The sequence below is a fragment of the Micropterus salmoides genome, unplaced genomic scaffold (assembly GCF_014851395.1).
Source record: "Micropterus salmoides isolate LMB-PRFRI ecotype aquatic unplaced genomic scaffold, ASM1485139v1 Ms_hic_scaffold_832, whole genome shotgun sequence".
NCBI lineage: Eukaryota > Metazoa > Chordata > Actinopteri > Centrarchiformes > Centrarchidae > Micropterus > Micropterus salmoides.
In genome coordinates this window covers 14,310-35,335 of record NW_024044607.1, presented here as the reverse complement: position 1 = coordinate 35,335, position 21,026 = coordinate 14,310, and the positions used below count along the sequence as shown (strand labels likewise).

Below are 21,026 nucleotides of genomic sequence, written 5' to 3'. Positions count from 1 at the left end.
TTGCATGATTTAGAATAATAAGGTGAGAAATGGGTCTATTCTGAGTTCATCCTGCACTGCAGCAGCTAATAAAGTCCATTTAATCCCAAAACGCTTTTCTTTTAGGCAGGCTGGAGCAGAAAACAACTCACCTTTCTCAAGTTGTACAGTAATGTCACATGTGTATGAAGGTGGATTAAACAAGCTAATCTTAAATGTCAAAGTAGAGAGGAGCCTAGTAGGCCTATTTATTTTCATTCATTACACAATATGAATAAGCTATGCAGACAGTTGTAAAGAAAGAACATCTTTTTCTTCTGTTCTCTACTTGTTATAGTTACACAGTATTAGGGGTGTGGGCTGTATTAAAAGTATCCAGTGTTCTCCCATGCTCTAACACACAGTAACGATGAAATGTGTGCTGTTCTCACATTCTTCCTCTGTATGTACACATAAACAACAAGGCAGGGAAATATAAAAGGAATTTATTTTATTGTTTGGGTACATTATTGTTCAGTGTACATGCTCACATCTGAAACAAACTTTACGTCCTTGAACTGTCCCACCCCGCAGACATCTACACACCAATACCGATTTATATTCATAATTGTTTGACTTTTTACCAGCTTAGTTAAATCAATTAAAATATCTGATAGGGAAACACATTGGTTCATTGTTAATGCACATTGATAACAGCTGAAATTCATTAGGTCCTCTGGATTAGAGACAAGAGAAACAACTAGAGGCATTAATGGCAAAATTTCACTCTGAAAGAATAATTACCTTGTTTTCAAATTAAACACATTTAAAGCTATATCCTACTACAACTTGGAAAGTAATTTAGGAATCATTTTGTCTGTGATTGTACCTGTGTACTGCTAAGGGTTTGTCAGTCAGGTGTGGTTGTAAATGTGCTCACTTTCTCAAGCAAAACACTAAACTGATCGATTAGATTCTGTGCGTAGAAATAAGAGTATGCATAGTTAAAGCAAAAACTGTTCATATCAATAGCTGAAAAATGAGATCCCCAGTCCGCTTCAGATGCAGTGTCCCAAAGGAGGATGAATACTGACTCTGAAGATCCAGTGATACTTCTGTTTTATATGCTGATGCTTTATCTTGACTGGATGCATATTGTTTAACTTTATCACAAACAGAATTAGAAATCCTTTATTCATCAATCGTCAAGTCCTGCCTATAGTCGACTGATATGTCGAATCTTGTGTGTTTTTGTGCGGGCGATGGTGAATGCGGGAGGGGGTTACACACGGTAGCTCCGCTTTAATCTTGAGAAGCTGCAGTACTGCAACTCTCTATTCATTCAACTTACACTGTAAATTTCCAGCTAAACTGAGGCTTTTTGAAGACTCTCTTGCCTGCCATTCACTGGTCTTGTGTGAGTTTTGCGTGCATGCCGTGCTGCTGACAACTGCATGCATATCGCGGTTCCTCGCGGGTCTATTTCAAATAGCCGGCTATTTAAATCCGATAAAATATTGTTTGTGTGGTTCATCACCGGTAAAATTATCCGCAAGTCCCACGAGGTGCGGACAACTCGGCATAACACCAGTGAAGCTGGGGCTCAGTCTCTTCAGCAAGTGTTCCTCTTCCTACGTCACCACACACGCACACGCCTACAATCCAGGGTTAGGGTTACAATTTTGAATTTATTTACGCACTTTTTTTGAAACAACATTTATTGAAAGTTTTATTCTTTTAACATATTTATTTACAGCATTAAACGTTGAAATGTATATTGTAATCAGCTGTATATTAACTTATTGGGAGAAAACTGGTAGTTCAGACATTGAGCACCACCATATTGCTAAAATGGTACGATCCTTGTTTTGCTGCAAAGCTGCAACTGTTAGATTGACAGTCGAATAAGGCTCCGCCCATCGAAGCATCGAAGCATTCTGCCCTAGATCCCAGATATACATTTCAAGATATTAAGAAATAGATAGAAAATTTAACAAAATACACAAATAAATATGAAAATTTGCATTCAGCATTTAATTTTCTTTGCTTGAAATCTTTTGTCCCAATTCTGGATAAAATCCTTTGTCTTCAGAATGAAGGTGTGAGTGAGAGAGTGAGTAGTATGACCCCTCACTTGTCCCCTGTAATTGCGTATTAAATTAGAGCTCTGTATGTGTCTTACCTGGATTGAAGATTCACTGCTGAAAGAATCCATTTTGCCTTCTGACAGCTGACTGTGAAATCTGGCAGGCAGGGTGGCAGTGCCTCCACTGTGTAGATGCTGGGGACCAGTCTTCACCTGAGGAAAGGTGTCTGGGCTTCCCTCAATGGAACTTGAGTCATCTCCTGGAAGACAGCTCTGAAGGTCTGAGACCGTATTGCCCCTGTTGTCTCGGTTAAAGGACGAGCGTGATATGACACCAAACTTGCGCGTGCGTTTGCAGTTGACCAAGCCTTCAGAGGGCTCAGAGGCAGCTCTGCCCTGCTGCCGGTCTTCGCAGCTATCATTGCTGATAGGGGTACTGACACTGCCATTTACATCACAGGGAGGGAGAGGAGCCTTTCGCTTGACCCGTCGTAGCATGATCATGTAGATAAAGCCTCCATTCCAGCACTGGTCAGCTAGGTAACTGTGAAAAAGCATTGACAGTATAATGATGATTATTACATCCAGGTTTATATCAACTAAGGACAACTAGAGTCCTTACTACTACCTACCATATGTCAACCTCTATGGGTGGTGGTAATCTCTTCTTGCACTAAAGTACTACTATACAGGTTTTACATTCCATAATAATAATTAACAATAATTATTCCACAGGCTGGTGAAGTGTCCCTGGCAAATGTATTGTGGGTGCATGTAGGATTTGTCTTTAACCAGCGATGTCCGTTCATGAGCGAGTGGCTTTTTTAATCCTACATCAGTAGTTCAGAATGTGGAGGTACAGATGTGGAGTATGCATCGTTAATTTGATTGCTCCAGGAATTTATGTACAAAGCGGTCTCTACAGAGTTGCAGCAGCATCTCTTGAAATCATCAATGACTTGCAAAGAAGACCCATATCTGTTATAAAACATTGTTCGTCTGGTTCAACAACCATTAAGTCAGACTCGCTTTCCATTTAATTTGACACAATACCTTTGTACCACAACACAGACAACATGAGATGCCACTCCCAGTGAATCTGTTAACTCAAAAGTTTATGGGGGCAGGGGCTGACTTGGACACTAGGGCTGAAATGATTCATTATCATCAAAAAATTTGCATTGATGCTTCGTTTAACTCATATAGGTATATACAGCACATTGTTTGGCGTTATTACTGTTGCACAACGTGCTTACGCTGTGGACAAGTGAAGACAACGAGATTGGCAGACTGCAAAGTGGAGGAAGAAAACAGTGAGGGACGAAGAGATGAGACAGGCCAGAAAAAAAAGACAGAAAGTGTCCACAGTATGGGATCATTTCAAGCTAAAAGAAGAACTATGTACAGTGTATCTACCAGAACTAGCCTACCACAACAGCATAACGACAATGCTTCAGCAACATAGCAGAAATCATCCAGTCTATGCATCGCGTCCACAGAGCGGACCCGAAACAAGGAAATGGTAACATTACATTAACATTTAACGGAAATTATGATTTCTAGTTAAGATGAAGGGTAGCAAAGGTAAGGCAAAATTCTTAGCTGTAAATGTATAAACTTGTGTTTGTTATTATGGTTCTCTGACTGGTTAGTCCGAGAGTTTGGGTAATACAATGATATGAGATACACAGCTGATCCAGGTAACGTTACCGGGGGTGCAAAGCAAAAGTATTTCATATCTGATTACTAAAATAATTGATAGCTGCAACCTTTGTGGTATTCATTATAGTTAGTATTGTATTCCACAGCAAGTTTCAATATGGTTCTGGAGAACTCAAAAGCCACGAATTCTGGGAAGTCTGCTATTACTGTATGCTAATCATGTTTACCATGTATCTTGCATTTTAATGGTGCATTGTGCTGAAAGATACTGAGGATGAGGTAGGTAGGTAGGTTTATTGTCACAATATATAACAAGTTATAGAGTGAAATTGAGTTTTGTAACTCTCTTCTACTACATAACAGAAAATATATATTCATACAGAATCAATTATAATTAAAGCTGCAAGCAGTGTTGGGCGGGCCCTCGCACATGTAGCGCATCAAGGCCGTGTTGCAGATTATGGAGCTCTGCCTCTGCTGTGAATTTGCCACGCTGCATAAATTTGTTAGTCATCACTTCCTGTGTCCCCTTTGTGGCGCTACATAGAACTTGCCGCTATGACTATAACTGACTATAGGCATGTAGATGTGCTCAGCACGTGACTGACTCGAGCACGTAAGTTTGGTGCAGATCTGAGCATGTACAGTCAAGGTACAACAAGTTCCTGTTTCATGGCGAATCATCGATTTTAGATGCCATGCCACGGGCACGCCGTTCCACGAAAACTCCAACCTGCTAGGAGTAGTACATTACAGCACAGAACGTGTCATTTCCTGCTGCCAGCAGGTGGCGCTGTGACTTTGAGTGAATATTTGCATGTGGCTGTGTTCAGGGTGGGACCTTTACAGTACATTCCAAATTTGGTGTAGATGTGAGCATGCAGACTGAAGTTACAACAACTTCCTGTTTTATGACAAATCATCGATTTTTGAAGCCACGCCACGGGCAAACTGGTCGACTAGTAATAACTGTTTGTACAACTTTTAATCGCCAATGGGTTTAGACTGCACAGCGAAAATTTTAAGTTGATTGGATTAATTCCCTAGGAGGAGTTTGTTAAAGTACAAAGTGTGTAAATCGCCAACAATGACCAAATCCAAAATGGTCGACTTCCTGTTGGGTTTAGGCAATGGCTCCAAGAAGCTTTTTTGTACACACGGTTCGTGCTCGGGCCCTAAAAATAATTCCTTCAGTTTCAATAGGGACCTCGCATGTTTCGTGCTCGGGGCCTAAAAATAATTCCTTCAGTTTCAATAGGGACCTCGCATGTTTCGTGCTCGGGGCCTAAAAATAAATAATCCCTGGTATGGTAAACAGAAATAATGTATAACCAATGGAGCAGTGCTGAGGATGAATTAGAATTTAAGAGTCTGATAGCTTGGGGGAAAAAGCTGCTCTGCAGTCTGGTGGTGTGGAAGCAGAAACTTCTATATCTCTTTCCAGAATGCAGCAGGGTGAAAAGGCTGTGGCTGGGTGGGTACTGTCCTTTAGTATCCTTTGGGTTCTGCAGGTCACCTCACCTCACCGATATCACTGATGCTCAGGAGATGGGTACCTATGATCTTCTGAGCAAGTTTAATCACCCGCTGCAGAGCCCTCCGGTCCTGGGCCGTGCACATCCCATATTACTGATGTTTCCAGTCAGGATGCTTTCTATTGCTCCTCTGTACAAGTGGACATGAACTTGGCGCAGGAATTTGGCCTTCTTAAGCTTCCTCAAGAAATATCATCCGAACTAACTGTGGTCTGTCTGTGAGGAAGTCCAATATCCAGTTGCAGAGTGTTGTATTTAAACCCAGAGTGCTGAGTTTGCTTATTTGATAGGTACCATCACTCACAAGGACAAACTAACTGCATTTAGATCATAGGGGTTTTTTTGTAACTTAAAACTTTGCACCAGTGCAGGATCATGTGTCAGACAAAGCTGGAAATCATGTTATACCAGTAGGAGTTATAAAAGCTCTTTAAACCCTCTGCAATCCTCCACACATTGGAAATGCTCTAGCTTGGACCAGGTCCACAGAGCTGCTTTCTATGCAGAAGAAGAAACCAGAAATACAGACAATAATCTGCATTTAAATTATACGCCAATCAGCCAACATTATGACCACTGACAGGTGACGTGAATTATTAGAAGATTATCTCGTTATCAATGCACCTGTCAGTGGGTGGGATTTATTAGGCAGCAAGTGAACTCCAAAACTGCAGGGTTCAGTACCAGGGACAAGGGCAGGCAGTATCATTCACTCTGCAGAGAAGGTGATTGGCTGCTCCTTCTCTTCTGGACCTGTACGCCTTGAGGACTCTGAGGCGAGCAGGAAAGATTGCAGCTGACCCCTCCCACACCGGACCCAAACTGTTTCAGATTCTCCCCTCTGGCAGGAGGCTGCGGTCCATCAGGACCAAAACCTCTCGCCACAAAAACAGTTTTTTCCCGTCTGCAACTAGCCTCATTAACAAGGCCCGGGTCCCCTACTGACACTCCCCCCTTGCAAATTATATAAATGTCTCTGCACATGTAAATACTGTTTCATCTCGTATCGGGCACAGACCTGGCATGTCGCACATATTTGTTGTTGATTGTTGATCTTTGTTGTTGTATATTTTTATGTTGTCAGTTTATATATTTATATGTACACAATATTCTCTTCCGTTGCATTACTTCTGCACGGCACAGACCCAGAATAACGCACATGTATATATCTGCAACGTTGTTCTTCCATTTCATATTTATATATTTCTACATTTATTTATGTTGTTGACTGTATGTTTGTCTACATGTAGCACCTTATCACCACAGCAAATTCCTCATATGTGTAAAACACTACTTGGCAATAAAGCTCCTTCTGATTCTTCTTCTTCTGAAAAAGGCCGTTAACTAAGAATAAAAGTGGTTGTCTCGAGTCGAATGCCAAAGTGTGCGTGTGAGCTTACAAAAAGGCAGAATAACGGCGCAACTTTAGAGGTCTGAAATGTAATTATGAGATTATTTTGAAACTATGACGGAGAAAATTAGACTATGGCGGGCCACCATGGTCTTGTTAATTAATGGGAAACACTGCTATATATAAAAAGGTAAAATCATATCCACAAAAATACAGTGTGATTTGCAAATACCCACAATTTAATCTGTATAAAGCTCTTTTTATGTCGTACAAAGTGTTATTTCCGCATTTGTGGATCCATTTCTACACACAAAACTGTTTTTACACATTTGTGGAATTTCGTCCACTCTGTCCCGCTGAGATCTGTAAATAGAAAAAAAACTTTTATGTACAAGTGCTGGTGTACACAGTAAATTGCTGTGTGTGAAGTTACAAATGTCACGTGACCTGCAAATTGACAGGAAGTAATCCACAAATGCGTAACTAACACTTTGGATGTGAAATAAAAATATCTTTGTACAGATTAAATTGTGGGTATTTGCAAATCACACAGTAATTTTGTGGATATGATTTTACCTTTTAATCTATGGATTTTACACAACACAAATGTAAAAATACATGTTTTGGGTAGTGAGATATTCAGTGTTGGGCAAGCTACTTGGAAAACGTAGTGAGCTAAGCTACTAGCTACTCTACATTAAAGCTTCACTACACAGAAGAGACCCCCCAGTGAAATGTAGCATGCTAAGCTACAGCAACGTGGCAAATGTAGCTTAGTTACATCTAAGCTACTTTTAATTTTTTAATATTTAGGGCCCGAGCACGACCGTGCGAGGTCCCTATTGAATTTGCTCGGATTATTAGGGCCCGAGCACGACCGTGTGAGGTCCCTATTGAATTTGCTCGGATTATATTTAGGGCCCGAGCACGACCGTGTGAGGTCCCTATTGAATTTGCTAAGATTATATATATATATATATTTTATTTATTTATTTCTTTTTTCTTTTTTCTGCAAAGTAGGCTCAACATGGACATGGACTAAACATACTCGAAAACTCACCAAAATTTGCAAACATGTCAGAACCGGTGAAAAATTTCGTATTCTACAAGTTTCGCACATGGGCGTGGCAAAATGACTCGCTAGCGCCACCTAGAAAATTGGAAAAAATTAGCCCCTCGTTCACGTTCAACCTACATGCACGAAATTTGCTGGGGACATGTATCATATCAAGACGCACAAAAAAGCCTCAAGAACCCATACCCTAAAGTCAACAGGAAGTCGGCCATTTTGAATTTTACGGCCATTTTTGGATGATTTACACACTTCGTACTTTAACGAACTCCTCCTAGGGATTTAGTCGGATCGACGTCAAATTTCTGCTGTGCCTTCTAAAGGCATTGAAGATGAAAAGTTGTGCTATTTGCGAGTTTTCGTCAATGGGCGTGTCCGTGGCGTCGATGATTCGCCATGAAACAGGAAGTTGTTGTAACTTCAGTGTACATGCTGACATCTGGACCAAACTGTACATGTAGGATGAGAGTCCCACCCTGAACACATGTACATGCCAACATTCACCCACAGTCATAGCGCCACCTGCTGGCAACAGAAAGTGACCTTTAACGAAGCAGCCCCCGCCGCACGTTTCACCTACGTGCACGAATTTTCTGTGGTACGTGTATCTTGTCCAGACGCACAAAAAAGTCTCTTGGAGCCATAGCCTAAACCCAACAGGAAGTCGGCCATTTTGAATTTTACGTCAAATTTTGGATGATTTACACACTTCGTACTTAAACAAACTCCTCCTAGGGATTTAGTCCGACCGACTTCAAATTTGTGCTGTGCCTTCTAAAGGCATTGAAGATGAAAAGTTGTGCTATTTGCGAGTTTTCGTCAATAGGTGTGTCCGTGGCGTGGCGTCAAAGATCAAGTCTTCGCCATGACACAGGAAGTTGTTGTAACTTCAGTGTACATGCTCACATCTGAACCAAACTTTACATGCTTGATAACTCTCCCACCCCGCTATGGAGGACCGATCCTGACACAGTCAGAAATAAATACAGAAATAAATAAATGCTCAATAAATAAATAAGCATCCAATTAAATACACAAAAAAATGAAGTAAATAAATAAATGTAGGTAGTAATTAAATTATACAAGGAGACATAAATGTTTATATTTTAATTAGTGCCTTTACTTATTCACCTTTGTTATAATTACCTTATTTGTTTATTCAACTTTATTTATTACAAATTTTTTAATTATTTATTTATGTGTGTGTTTTAATATTTTTGTCTGTTTTATTCTTTCTTTGTATTTATTTACCTTATTTATTTTCACCCATGGTATTTATTTCTGCCTGTCTTTTTTAAATTTTTGTATGCATTTCTGCCTCATTATGCAAATGAGGAGGGGCTGTGTCTCAAGGGGTCATCTCTCTGCTATTGGTGGACCAGTCAGACAGGAGAGCTCCTACTCTGCCTGCAGACATCAACGATCTTGCCCCTCACACAGTCAGATGGCTTCCTTCCGTGCGCTGAGGTGTTTAACAACTCTGAAGACACTACCAGCCATGTCTTCCTTCTCTTTTCACGTAGACGCTCCGACAGACAGTGCTTTCAGTTTGCTGCATGCATGGACACAGAACTGCGGTATAGGGAGAAGCACACGGTCAGCTGGCTGCAGCTAAATCTGGAGTGCACTCGTATTCAATTCTGTATGGTAAATTCAGTTTTAACGGAGCAGAGCGAGCTGACAGGCAGAGTTAGAGACTTTTTCTGTCCGTTTCTCTCTTTACAAAGACGCATGTTGCAGTCAGAGTCTTCTCTGAGATGCGAGCACGACATACAACACAATTTATCAAATTACACATCGGATATACAGTATGAAAATAAGATTGATTGGATTATACTCACTATTAAAAGTAAAGTAACACAAAAATTACTTTACTTAGATTTCAGGACTGCAGTTGTACATTTGAAATACCTTCCTACCTTTCTGATAGGAAGCCTTCTTGAGGTGGTATAAAACATTTCTTCTTATATTCTGATTTGAGTTGTGGACAACTATGACCACATGAATTAAAAAAATTAAACATTTCACTGCCCAAGTCAGCTATAACACAAGTCTTGTTCATTAGACTACATGCTGTACAGTATTTGTGGACAGATTTTGTCCCAGGATTTATTATGCATTTCTTCTTCTTCGTTGCATGGTTTAGAATAATAAGGTGAGAAATGGGTCTATTCTGAGTTCATCCTCCACTGCAGCAGCTAATAAAGTCCATTTAATCCCAAAAACGCTTTTCTTTTAGGCAGGCTGGAGCAGAAAACAACTCACCTTTCTCAAGTTGTACAGTAATGTCACATGTGTATGAAGGTTGATCAAACAAGCTAATCTTAAATGTCAAAGTAGAGAGGAGCCTAGTAGGCCTATTTATTTTCATTCATTACACAATATGAATAAGCTATGCAGACAGTTGTAAAGAAAGAACATCTTTTTCTTCTGTTCTCTACTTGTTATAGTTACACAGTATTAGGGGTGTGGGCTGTATTAAAAGTATCCACTGTTCTCCCATGCTCTAACACACAGTAACGATGAAATGTGTGCTGTTCTCACATTCTTCCTCTGTATGTACACATAAACAACAAGGCAGGGAAATATAAAAGGAATTTATTTTATTGTTTGGGTACATTATTGTTGTACATGCTCACATCTGAAACAAACTTTACGTGCTTGATAACTCTCCCACCCCGCAGACATCTACACACCAATACCGATTTATATTCATAGCGGCAAGTGCTATTTAGCTCCACATAGGGGACACAGGAAGTGACATATAACACCTTCATGCGGCGTCGGAACCGCGTAGGAAATTCACAGCCGCACCGGCAGAGCTCCAGAATATGCAACTCGGCCGGCTCAGACGCGGACGCGCTACAAGTGCGAGGGCCCGCCCAACGCTGCTTGCAGCTTTAATTTATAGTTAGGTCTATACACACACACAGTATAGCCCTAGTTTATATTGAACTAACTTCATTCCATTCATTCCACAGTAGCAATAGAAGACTAAAAACCTGCTCCAAACAGTGTGTGTGTGCAAGAGAGAGCTAAATCAGACACACAGAAACTCTCCTACTTAGTGATGTATTTCCTCATGCAACAAACGGAGAACCATTGTTGTTTGTATAAAGTAACTTAATTTTCACATTATTAATTAATTCTATATTTTTTATTGTTTATATGTGAATTTGTGCTCTGGCGACATTGCAACCTAAACAACCTAAACATTCATGGCAATGGCCGAGAAAGAGAGAGAGAGGTCTCTCATCTCATCTAATGGAAACAAGTTTCTGCCACTACATATCAAAGTTTCCTCCTCACTAGAGGAAGAGCTGTCCAGGCTGGACCCTGATCCTTCTCACAAGAGGTGTTACAATAACTATCACAATATAAAGTAAACTCAATCGCGTGTGTCTTTATTCCCCTGTAGCAAAGTCGCAGACATCAGCCCAAGGATCGGTACGTGATGTCACCCTCACACGGAAGCGCTTTTTCCATACGCCAGCTGCACATACAGGTCTGTGTGTGGGGGTGGCGTCACTTACTGATCCTTCAGAAATGCTTGGGAAAATGTAGCGTGTGTGGAAGCTACCGCGCTACTCGGTAAATAAAAGAGCTTCCTTACTGAAAAGCTATTTGATTCAGAAAGTAGCGACGCTTCCACCAAGCTACTGAGAAATTTAGTTAAACTAGTAACGGCGCTACTTGTAGCGACGCTACTGCCCAACACTGGAGATATTTGTGTATATGTTTATTTACAGATCTCCGCAGTACACATTGGACAGAATTCCACAAATGTGTAAAAAGAAACTCAGAAATTTAACATGACACACGAATTGACAAGAAGTAATCCGCAAATGTGTAAAAACTGTTTTCTGTATCACTCTGTATTTTTGTGGATATGATTTTACGCAACACAAATGTAAAAACACACATTTGTGAATAGTGAAATATTTGTAAATCATAGTACACATTTGTGGATTGTCTTCTGTGGGTTACAAATAGTAGTCAAAGTCCAAATAAATCTTCCATAATCTGTGAACCATGGTGGAGGTAATGTCATGGCTTGGGTGTGCTTGGCTGCTTCTGGAACAGGCTCATTAATATTTATTGATGATGTAACTGATGATAGTAGCAGCAGAATGAATTCAGAAGTGTACAGAAACATTTTGTCTGCCACTTTACGGAAAAATGCAATGAAACTAATCGGGAGGAAGTTTATCATGCAGCAGGACAGTGACCCAAAGCACACTGCCAACAAAACAAATGACTTCATCAGGGGAAAAAAGTGGAAGGTCTTAGGCTGGCCAAGTCAATCACCTGACCTTAACCCAATAGAGCATGCATTTCAGCTCCTTAAGAAGAGACTGAAGGGAGAAACACCCCAAAACAAACAAGAACTGAAAGAAGTTGCGGTAAAAGCCTGGAATAGCATCACAAATGAAGAATGCAACAGTTTGGTGATGTCGATGGGTTGCAGGCTTGAGGCAGTTATTGCAAGCAAGGGTTATGCCACCAAATATTAAATGTTATTTACTTTATTTGATTATTATTTGTTCCATACTCACCTAAGAATGGTGTGGTCTAATACAAACGGTTGTAGTGGATCAGCCAGTGTGGATTTGCTCATTTTATATCAAATAAATTTGGAGATCCCAAATTCTTTTTCTCTCCCTGAGAGAAAGAGGAGGGGGGTTGAGATATCAACCCTCAACAGACAGCTGAAGTAACCCCAAAGGAGGGGTGAAAGGTTTGCTTTCCCTAAGTGCTGTTTTGGGCAGTTCGATCATAAAACTTGCCACCTTTGGTGAAGCCGAGATAAGATTCGGTTCCACACATGTAACCATGGCAACTGATCTTCCTCTTTGTTTAATTACCTCACATCAAAGGATATTCTCATCTTCACACCCAGATGTGAATTGGTGAGAAACTCCAGACTCCGGAGAAAGGACACAGTCCACATTCCTTTTTGTGGACAAAGGAATACTGTCCCCTCATAACTTGCATTACCTTGTTTAATTAAATAATCTTTGTTACTGTGACTAAACAGGTCTCTCCACTCCATTAGAGTAGTTATATTACCGTGTTGTTGTTACTGGAAAGAAGAATCCATATAAGTTAATTTTGCAGTGTGACGCTCTTTTAAGTGATGTTGTAACTAATGCTTTATTTCCAGCTCCTTCTGACTTCTTATACTTAGAAATGCTATATAACCAAAATGTTATCCTGTGTTAAATAATTAATTTCCCCAGCTCCTGAGCAAATGATTGTTTAAAGAAATAATCATTTGCTATCTTCTTGCGTCTTCTGCTGTTTAATCTTACCGTTTTATTGTTCATAATATGATGCCATGTTTGTATAACTTGCTTATATATATTTAAGTAAGAATGTTTAACAGCCAATATTATCTTGGGGCGGCTGTGGCTCAGGAGGTAGAGTGGGTTGGCTGTTAATGAGAAGGTCGCTGTTCAATCCCGGTTCCCCCAGGCTGCATGTCGAAGTGTCCTTGGGCAAGATACTGAACCCCGAATTGCCCCTGGCGGCTGTTCTGCCAGTGTATGAATGTTACTTTCTGTTTGAGCACTTAGGCTCAGTGTATGGGTGAATGCAGATGTAGTGTAAAAGCGCTTTGAGTGGTCAAAAAAGACTAGAAAGGCGCTATACAAATACAGAGCATTTACATTTTACATCTTTAAGTATAGTTAAGTTCCTTTCATCTGATGTGATTCCTATGAAATGCTAACCATTTTAATGTTTAACTACTGACAATAACTTAATAGTTTCCTTCTTATCAAATGCTTAAAACCAAGAAAGGTATAAGCGTTTGACCGCGACCTCGGCTTTTCCCTCATTTCCAGCAACTTACTTGCTTTATATTTTCCTTTGTTTTGTTTGTTAAGTTATCAGACCGTTTCAGTCACGCAACTTTGAATTCAAAGCTTTATCCCGTCGAGTTAACTTATACTGCTCCCACCAAAGTTCGGACCCAGCCATGTGGGCCCGTCTTGCCAGCAGTAACCCAAAGGAAATCAGAACAGAGCCTAACCGCGAGGCCGAGGACAGTCGCCACTGGAGTGTTTTCTTCATTCAGACACAGAGAACCCCCAGAAAAATAGCATAAAGGCAGACACCACCCTAGCATAAAGCCAGGAATCTGCCAGCTAGCGTGGGGACCCGTGCAACCGGCCTAAGGAAGGCCAATTAATAATCTCTGAATATTAATAGTCATAATTTGTATTACAAAAGGAGGTATGCTACACAGTCCTGAGTTGTTTAACACATCTTGATGTGAATACCAGGAAATAAAAGCTGAAATTCTGAACTCTTGTCTCATACTCATCTTTTAATCTTAAACCCAAATGTCTTCAGTGAACAACAAAAACAAAGGAATGTGCCTTACCGTTCCAATACTTTTGGAGGGAACTGTAACTCAGATCTTCACAAATCACGAGGGCACCATTTTTTTCATTCAAAATGACTTAACAACTTAACAGCTACGATTACAACTCTGGAAATATTAAAAATAATATACCTTTATTTTCATAACCGTACAACATTTTTCTCAAAATAAACAGTCCCTTTAGTACCCGTGGTTGTTTTGAGTCATTGTTCTATTAAAGTGGATGTGCTGCACAGCAAACAGCAGGACCGCTTTATGGCACTTGGATTTACAGGATTGTTGCTTTGATGTGAAAAAGTTTTACCATCTTCTTGCATTGCGCTTAAAGTATAAAATGTAGCGCATCATTGCATAATTTTTCCCTTCTCATGATCATTTCATGGTTTCAGTTTTCATTAAAGTAGTCTTACCTGGCTCCACTGACATCTACTCCCACCATCAGCTGCCCGTTCAGTGAAAGCAGTTCGTCTCTCAGTTTGATCCCCCTACAGCGGGCTGCTGGACTCCTCTTCCTCACCTCTGTCACCCAGATGCAGCCCACATCCATGATGGGGCCCTGGTCTCTCCTCCTCCTTGGGCCTCCCTTCTTTCTCCCGTCAGGGTCCCCAAAAATAGGGATGTTCCCAAAGCTGAGGCCAAACTCTGCGCTGTCTCCCGCATTTTTACTGAGGAAACAGCATGAACCTCGACATCTAAACCCTCCCTGCCGGAGGATGGGCTGGCTGATGGAGCTGGGTCACCCTCAATAAAATTGAGCTTAATGTACTCCACCAACTTCTGGATGGCAGCCAGACACAGCGACATGTCCTCCACATTAACACTGTTGACACTGTTGCTACTGCACACACTACTCCCTTCCTCATTCTGGTAGGAGTCTTGATCCACATGCTAGAGGAAATAGAAGAAGAGTGACCAATCTGTGAGTAAAGCTGAAGCATTCAATGAATATCCTTCAACAACTAACCTTTCATTTCCTATTCAGTACAGGTTGTTTCTTTTAACATTATTAAACCTTAAGTTATTTTCCCTTTATAAAAATCACTAATTTATATTAGAACCCAGCTAATTCTTCGTTGTACAGATCAGCTGATATAAGCTACATGCAGATAAATCGGCAAGTGTTCACAACACTGCAGCACCACAGAGCAAAGCATCGGCTGACAGGAGTCTACGGAGCATTTAGAAACAACAAAGAGTAGCTCCTGGTAGCTCTCACACTTAGTGTTCATGGTGAGTTGGTCATTTGTCACGTCAATTTCATGATTTAAATAATAATAAATATAGCCCCCATCACTTCTCCTCTCGTGAAAACATTTATGACCTGACTTGCTAACACTACCGTTTTTCACTGCCCTTGTAAATAAACGTAAGCTGAACAAGTATCTAACACGGCTTCCAGCCAAAGTTATTTAGCTCCTCTTTCGAATGCGTAACGTTAGTGCAAAAACTCGAAGTTGCAGGTCCTCTGACAGTCATGTAGTATTACATGCATTCAACAGCTGCGTTTCCTCTGTGTCACTGTATCATAGACAACATGTTTTAGAGCCAGGTGCTGGTTAGGAAATGGTTTCTTGTAGCTTTGGTTAGGGTTGTGTGATATGACAATATATATCATTTGACGATAGCAAAACGTCAATCATTTAAAATTATGCTCTATCGTTTATTTCATTGCGTCGCAAATTCAACACTTTACGAGAGGACGGCGCTTTGCACTGTGGTGAAATTAGTTTTTTGTTGGATATTCACCAGACATCTGTTGCCTATTCAACGTAAATCTATTGTGAAGAATATAAACAACTATGTGTTATGCTTAACCATTCTATAGAATTGCATCCTTCAATACTATAGAATGAATAATAGGCTAAATAAAAACTGAAAAAAAAAATACACAAATATATTTACTGACCAAACATAAAAATGGTGATAAATTAATTTAGAAATGTTTGTAGATTAGGTTATTTATGTATGGTTTCATTGTTTGGATGGTATTACTGAAATCACTGACAAATATTTTTGCAAAAATCTGTGTTCACACCACCCTATTACAGTTACTACCACTGCTCTGCCATTGTTGCTGCAGCGGTCTGTGTGACAGTGGGAGCAGAGGGCTCTGTGAGCGGGCGGCTGGCCGGCCCTCTGGGAGCTCCTCCCGCGGGTTGCCGCAGGCTTACCCGCTGCCACTTGCGGTACTATGCAGTGGGAAAGGGACTAAACAGTTACACAGTGCTGCACGAGTAGTGTAATTCTGACAAGAAAACATAAAAGGAGGTAGTCCTAACATGCCTAGTAGGTCTAATACTTTCCCATACTACACACAAGGCCTGCTACTTCTGGTCCACTGATGTTCATGATGTTCATGGAAAATCCTTTGCAAAAGTCTTTCCAATCGAATCATATCAAAGCATTTGTTTTAGCTTAGTTCATAAGTTATGGACATGTTTATTTAAAGGAGATCTATTGTGCTTTTCCTTATTTTATGACTTACCTACAATGTTACAATGTTGGATGTTCATGTTTAACATGGTAAAAGCTTCAAATAATAAGGGGGGGCTTAAAGAGACAGGAGCATCTACAGCTTGTTTCAGACAGAGGCTGAAATGAAGGCCTTCATGAAGAGTCAGTAGAACTTTAAATCATGCAACGCTGCCAATTCAGCAGTTACAGAACTACAATATAGGACTGGAAAAGCAGTTTAATAGGTCTCATTTGATAAGTTAATAAAATACAGTTCACATCCTATTGTGGTCTATCATTTTTGTCATTGTTGGCCTATGTTTATTATTGTCCATTGGTATCAATCTTAATACTTTCCTGAAAACATGTTTTAAGTTATGATATACCGCCCCTGGCACACAATCGGTATAGGTAATAGGTGTGTGGCCCCCACTGCGGCAGGCGTTCCTTATTTTTCTGTATTGAAGGTGGGAAGCCTAGATGTATCGCTGTCTGGAGCTTCTGTGCTCATGTTTACTTTGCAGCAGCAAGTAGCGACAGCTTGCTAACCCACAACCTAGCTAACGTTAGTTACATTACTTGCTGGGTTGTTGTTCATTCTATGTTATGGTAACGTTATTTGTCCTGGTGTTAGATTTCGCCAGAATAGCTTATCTTACCTTTATGATGATTATTATTATGATCATAATATTTCATTGAATTTACAAAAAATGTTCTATATCGGGATACATATCGTTATTGGGATATGAAATTACCTATATAGGGATATAAATTTTTAGTCATATCGCACAGCCCTAGTGCTGGTAAAGGGATAAACTAGATGTGAATATGATACATAGTAGAAAGTAGTCATTGTGGCAGATTATATGTAAGGTAGTAACTATTGCAGGACTCTATATATATATATATATATGCAGGCGATGAAGTACCTTATAGTCAGAACTGTCCTGATTCAGATTGTGGTCCTGCTGTGGTCTTGTGTTCTGAGCCCCATGCCAGTCCTCCAGCAGTGGAAGGATGCTGAGGGAGTTGTCCTGAGTGATGGGCATCCTGGCATCCTGGACCTACTGGGGGTCCCTCACCAACAGGTACTCTGATGATTCCAACAGTTAGTTGGGCTGGGGTAATACTGGCAGGAAATGTGTGCAGCATCAGGCCATTACCCTAATGACAGCACAATAACAGATCACATTGTAGGAGTTGATAAAAAGATACAGAAATAAAAGAGAGATGCTCTCAATTGTTATTTTTGTTGCCTTGCCAGTCCCTCCTCTTTTTTAGTTAATAATTGAGCTTGACAGCTGCAATGTGAAAAAAAAATCTAAACCATTTAAGTTATACCAGGGGACTTGTATTTTGTACTTTTGCAATAGCCAACAGATATCAGGTGTGTGGACTAGGGACCCTTGCTGCTTTTTATCTCTTTTGAAATATTTAAGTTCATTTTCTGCATATAAATTTAACCTACATAAAAGTGAACCTGGGAGCCACAGTTTACTAATACATCATTTAAGGTTGAGGTTGAAATAATTCATATACTTTCGGGTTCCACTCACAATTTTTAAATAACTTTTTAACTGAATTTTAACAAGCTATTGGTTAGAGACTTAACTATATAGTCCATTTTTATGAGCAATTGTCTAAACATTTGGGCACGGCCATGCAGAGACCTTTGGAAGGGCAGGTGCTCAAAGTATTAAAGGGGCACATGGAACAAGGATTTAAATAGTGCTGTTATCAAAATATCGATACAGAAATATATTGTTATGTATTCCTTGATTATATGCATATACAGATGCTTCTGTATCGATACATCAACAAATGCTGTGACACAGTTTTGAAAAAGAAAACAGGGAAAACCCAGATCTAGCTTTTAAAACACAGTGGGCTGACATAACTTGACATACAGACAATATTGTGATGATTTTCTATATTGCATTGTAAATCTGAGATATATTTAGATTTTGATTGACTATATATCTAATCATAAATCTAAAAAGATGTCAGGAACATTATTTATTTTATATTGACACTGACATTATTACATGTATTTCCAGTTATTTAGTTCATATAAAAGGTTTGTTATTAAATCTATTCAAATACTGTTCTGATTTAAATGGTTGTTTTAAAAAGGGCTGATAAGTAGGCTATAATTCGCACACTACGTTTTTTATTAAGTTACTGTAATAATCCTAGTTCAAGTGAAAGGTTTTTAGTCAAATTACATAAGAAATACAATACCTCGCGACGCCCGTGAAACTTTTCTCCCTTAAACAGCAAGAACGAAGTCAACAGAACACCTTTGTTTATCTGAGTGCAGAAGCAACGTTAGCTGTCGGCACAGTGTTAGTCGGTGGCTAACGTTACTTCTACAGGCGACACACAGAAATATACAACTACTGTGCTCCTCTCTGTGTTTTTCTTGTAAAATACATCCAACAACCCACAACAAGCACATTGCGGCAAACCCCTCTTACCGGCGGAACCTGTAGTCAGAGCTGCTGAATCACTAACTGTGTGAACGGGAGGGCTCGTCACGGATCAGGTGAAAGGTCATAATGTGGGTCATTTTATTTTCTGTGAAATTATTATTAATTCATTTTACTAATAGTTTGATTCGGCAGGCCTTCACAAAAACTCTACAAATTAAAAAAATAATTAATTAATTAAATTTGTCATTGACAAAAGGGCACATTGGGCATCAAAGGGCAAAAGTGCTCAAGCACCAATTGCACCCCCCTCTGCATGCATTTGGGCTCAAGTCAGGAAGAAGTAGGGTTATTTAGTCTTTGGCAGGGGTTTCTTTGGTTACTTTACGACAGTCTGGTCCTAGTTGGATAAAACATAACCCAGCGGATTTGCCATGTGTAGTTGTGGCTTGACAGCGCAAAGTCACTCCATTGAGAGACTGCAGTCTTTCTTGACACCAAGATTGCAGGGATTGCAACTGGACTGGCTTCACCACATGCTCTACTCTCTCGCCACCGTGGAGCACAGTGAGTCCCAAAGATAACAAACAGGAAGCAGGCGAGGAAATAACCTGACTGCACCACAGAACAATACCTGTGTACTGTGCATTTTTAGCTTTTAGATCTGGTCTGTTTTGTAGTAACATGTTTGGGTGAAACTACCCACATGGCAAAATCATAGTATATAGTATATGTTAATAATGACACACAGGCAGAAGCAGGATTTTTTGTTACATAAAAAAAATTCTGTGCTGCTCACTACAATTCACTAACCTTTAATGAGAAACAGATAAATACACAACACACACCTGTTTTAAAACACACTTAAGGCATTCTTAGGCAGAGCAAGGAAAGGAGTTTTTGAAAACCCTGTTTAGTTGTGTATATTGTTCAAAACAATGACCAGTTTCACCCCACAGGGTTATGAAATAGCAAAAAATATCATTATATTAAAGTCATGAAAAGAAAAAAGAAATGCTGACCATATAAATCATATCATTCAGGATGATGCTATAAGATCAATAAGTTCAGTAAAGAAAGTTGTTTTAATCCAAGAAGAATTTATAATGTAATTTTATAATGTAATATAATTTCCTTATTCAACCACAGATATACTAATGCATCAGATCTGAAAATCTGATTTGACAAATTTCACACCAGCCTATTCGAACCGTACCACCTGGGCAAACGCTAAGAGTTCATATGAAACTAACTTAACTGGTTATGCATCATTCAAAACTCATGGTTGGATAAAAAAACTACTGAAATACTTGATTTTGTAGAATGAATCACGTAATCCCAATTATGTTTAACCATTCTGAATGTCAGTTCCAGGATCCAAGGATGCAACTTTTACAGTGTTAAAAGCAACAACTTGGATGCTCATGGCAAAAATGTCTCTACGGTAGAATGTCCCTGAACACCTCTTGTTCAATTCAATTCAATTTTATTTATATAGCGCCAAATCACAACAACTGTTATCTCACAGCGCTTTTCATAAAAGAGCAGGTCTAGACCGTACTCTGTGATGATATTTACAGAAGCCCAACAGTTCCCACCAAGAGCAAGCACTAGGCGACAGAGGCAAGGAAAAACTTCCTTTTAAGAGGCAGAAACCTCGAGCAGAACCATGGCTCAGGGTGGGCGGCCATCTGCCTCGACCGGTTGGGGTGAGAGAGAGAGAGAGAGAGGTAAGGAGCGAGAGAGGGGAGGGAGGCAGCCTACACACAGAGGTACAGACAGTGAAGGTAATGTTGCTATAAACTAAATGAATGTTGTGTACTTATTTATAGAAGTGCAAGACATCCTAAAATACACCAAACCTGCATGAACTATTAAAATCTATTTATAAACTTTTAACTATTAACTTCTATAACTTCTAAAGTTATGCTTTGTAAATGGCTGATGAATGTTAAGTTTGTTGGTCTGAAACATGCTAAGCCAGCAGAGGTCTTCAGGGGCCCCTTACACAGTGAATGTGAAGTAAGAATCTGGGTAGACCCTTCATCTACACTCTTAACTACAGACAGCGAGTTGAGTAAAGCCACATCT

The 21,026-nt window shown here is 39.9% G+C and overlaps 1 protein-coding gene across 1 annotated transcript in view; it reads right to left on the bottom strand.

Annotated features, from left to right (window-relative positions):
- Positions 1 to 2,092: 2,092 nt before the first annotated feature.
- The window catches only part of LOC119894657 (PDZ domain-containing protein 2-like), a gene marked incomplete at its 3' end in the record, with an annotated part of 31,975 nt that continues 13,041 nt past the window's right edge, over positions 2,093 to 21,026 (bottom strand). Inside the window, exons 2-4 of the mRNA XM_038707320.1 lie at positions 17,436 to 17,670; positions 14,463 to 14,940; positions 2,093 to 2,588 (exon numbers count right to left, since the gene is read on the bottom strand). Coding sequence (XP_038563248.1) covers positions 2,093 to 2,588; positions 14,463 to 14,599 — 633 coding nt within the window. The remainder of the gene's footprint in view (positions 2,589 to 14,462; positions 14,941 to 17,435; positions 17,671 to 21,026) is intronic.